At 29.9% G+C, this 2,377-nt stretch overlaps 1 protein-coding gene across 1 annotated transcript; it reads left to right on the plus strand.

Moving 5' to 3' along the window:
• Nucleotides 1-399: 399 nt before the first annotated feature.
• ENU1_130050 (hypothetical protein) lies at nt 400-2,366 on the plus strand (the record flags this gene model as incomplete). Its single annotated transcript, XM_008860046.1, has 2 exons — nt 400-2,304; nt 2,361-2,366. 2 exons carry the CDS (start codon nt 400-402, stop codon nt 2,364-2,366), a joined length of 1,911 nt encoding a protein of 636 aa, XP_008858268.1.
• Nucleotides 2,367-2,377: the final 11 nt, after the last annotated feature.

Consider the following 2,377-nt stretch of genomic DNA (forward strand, 5'->3'; position numbering starts at 1 on the left):
GATTGGTGTGAATTTTCTCCTAATAAAGCTTTCTTTCAATTCGGAGAACCATGTAATTATCCAAGTCAGTTAGAGTGGAGAGGTTGGAAACATGTAACTTATGTAGAGACAAATAAAACTGATTGTTTCTTATTTGTGAATGATTGTTGTGGTGCTGATAGATCTGATACAACAAAAAATTATTTATTTTTTAATGACACAGCTGAAACACCAAATAAGTATTTTTATTTTAAACATGAGTCTTCAACAGCAAATGGAAGAAAGACGTTGAACTTAGATTTTTGGAGAGAATCAACGTATTTAGATACTAACTATGTCTTTGACCTTGATGGAATTCCTGAATATTCCACTTTGTATCAAGGAGGAAGAGTTGCATCAGACTCATCAACTACAACACTTATGTTACACAAAGTTATTGTTTATTTAACAGTCAATGATACTTATCATGAAAATATTATTTTAGATTATAAAGAAAGTATTCCACCATTTCTTCTTATCGAAGGAGATGTTTCTGTTACAATTAAAACAAATTATGATACTCCAACATGTACATATCATTATTCCACAAAAGGAACAAAATCCATTATAAAAACACCAATTTCTGGAAAGGTTTCTGGGTCATATAAATCATTTAGCATTTGTGATATTGATGGGTATTCTCGAGTTACTCTTTGTCCTTCACAAATAACTCCTGAAAATGATTGTACATGTTCTTTTAAAAATTTTGAATATCAAAATGGATATTATGATTGTTATTATATTAGTGAACATAGAATTTTTAATATTAGTTCAGACCAAGAACAATTACCTGTAGAACAAACGTGGTATTCTTTTACTAATATTGATGATACTACTTTGTCTATTCCAAAACGGAATAGTCTTTCATTTGTTGGTGTTGTAGAACCACCAGAATATCCTATGCGTTTTTATGGTAAAGTATATTTTAATAATACTCTTAATATTACTAAAAGTGATGTTTATTTTAGTATTGGTACTTTCTATTTAAATCAAATAGAAATACAGGATTCTGTTTCAAATGATGCTGTTCTATTCAGAGGAAAGTTAATGATTGATACTGATGATGAAATAACAAGACTCAAGAATATTGGTATTAGACAAGTACCTTGTGGTGATTCAACAAGAAGATATACCAAAACAACAAGCTCTATAGAGTGTAAGTGTACACAGACATCACCAATCACTTTCACCCAATTTGACTGTGATGATTCAACCACTAGAAGATATGATAAATTTACATTAGTTCTATCTCAAGATTATAATGGAGGAAATGTAAAAAGATATTGGCAAAAAATTACCTCAGATACAGAACTTAAATCAGTAACAATTACTGGAGCAGGAATTAATGTGGAAGATGTGTGTGATTTTAGTAAAATTTCAAATATCAATATCAACACTGATTTAAGATGTTCGTCTTTGAAAATCAATTTAATGTCATCTATTTCTGTTAATGAAAACTCTCAATTCTCATTTGATTCAATCACTACAGTTGGTGATATAACCTATTCAAATTTAGATAAAAAGGCAATAATTCAAGTTAACTCAGGTAATTTAGTCATTTCAAGTGCTATTAAAATAGATTTTAGTTCTATCACTGCTGATTGCTTTGAATTAGCTTCTTCAATCTCTCCATTTTCTGATGAACTATCATTAGTAGAGTCAAGTGACCATAACGTTTATGCATTAGATCGTTTGTTAAGGGTATGTAAGAAGGATGCTAAAAATAATAATGTTCATTGCACTATTTCAGAATCTAATTATAAATTTGCTTATCAACAATGTCCATGCCAAGGATCAACTTGTTATATCCAAACTAGTCTTAATAAAGTCACAATCCCTGATTCAACTAACATTGAAAATGCTATTCTTTTATTGTCTCAAAATGTAATGTTTTTGAATGTCCAAAGTATTGAGAAAATTCAAATAACAGGTGATTTTGATATTACTCTTGAAGGAACTCGAAGCATATATATTGGGTCAATTGATGGATTGTCTCACAAACCAACACTAATCACTAAAGGAAATACAACCATTGAACAAACTCTTAGTGCAGTAAAGTATAATCCACACTCAAAACTAACGTTCTTATCACAAAATACTTTAATTGAAGATGTCATTGAAACAGACACATCAATGATTACCATTGACAGAGATGTGACAAAGTTAACATTGAATAGTTTAACTGGAGCTAAACAGAAAGAAACACCTCTTTTTGATACCGTTACAGCATCATCATCATTAAATATTAATGGTATGCCAACAGTTTCTAATATAATGAGGTCGATAGTAAAGAACACGAAGAGAAAGATTGAAATCACCCAACCAGAACAAATTGAATTTAGTTGTGATAGACAAGCTA

Source organism: Entamoeba nuttalli, assembly GCF_000257125.1.
Source record: "Entamoeba nuttalli P19 unplaced genomic scaffold asmbl_5434, whole genome shotgun sequence".
In the NCBI taxonomy this organism is placed as follows: domain Eukaryota; phylum Evosea; order Mastigamoebida; family Endamoebidae; genus Entamoeba; species Entamoeba nuttalli.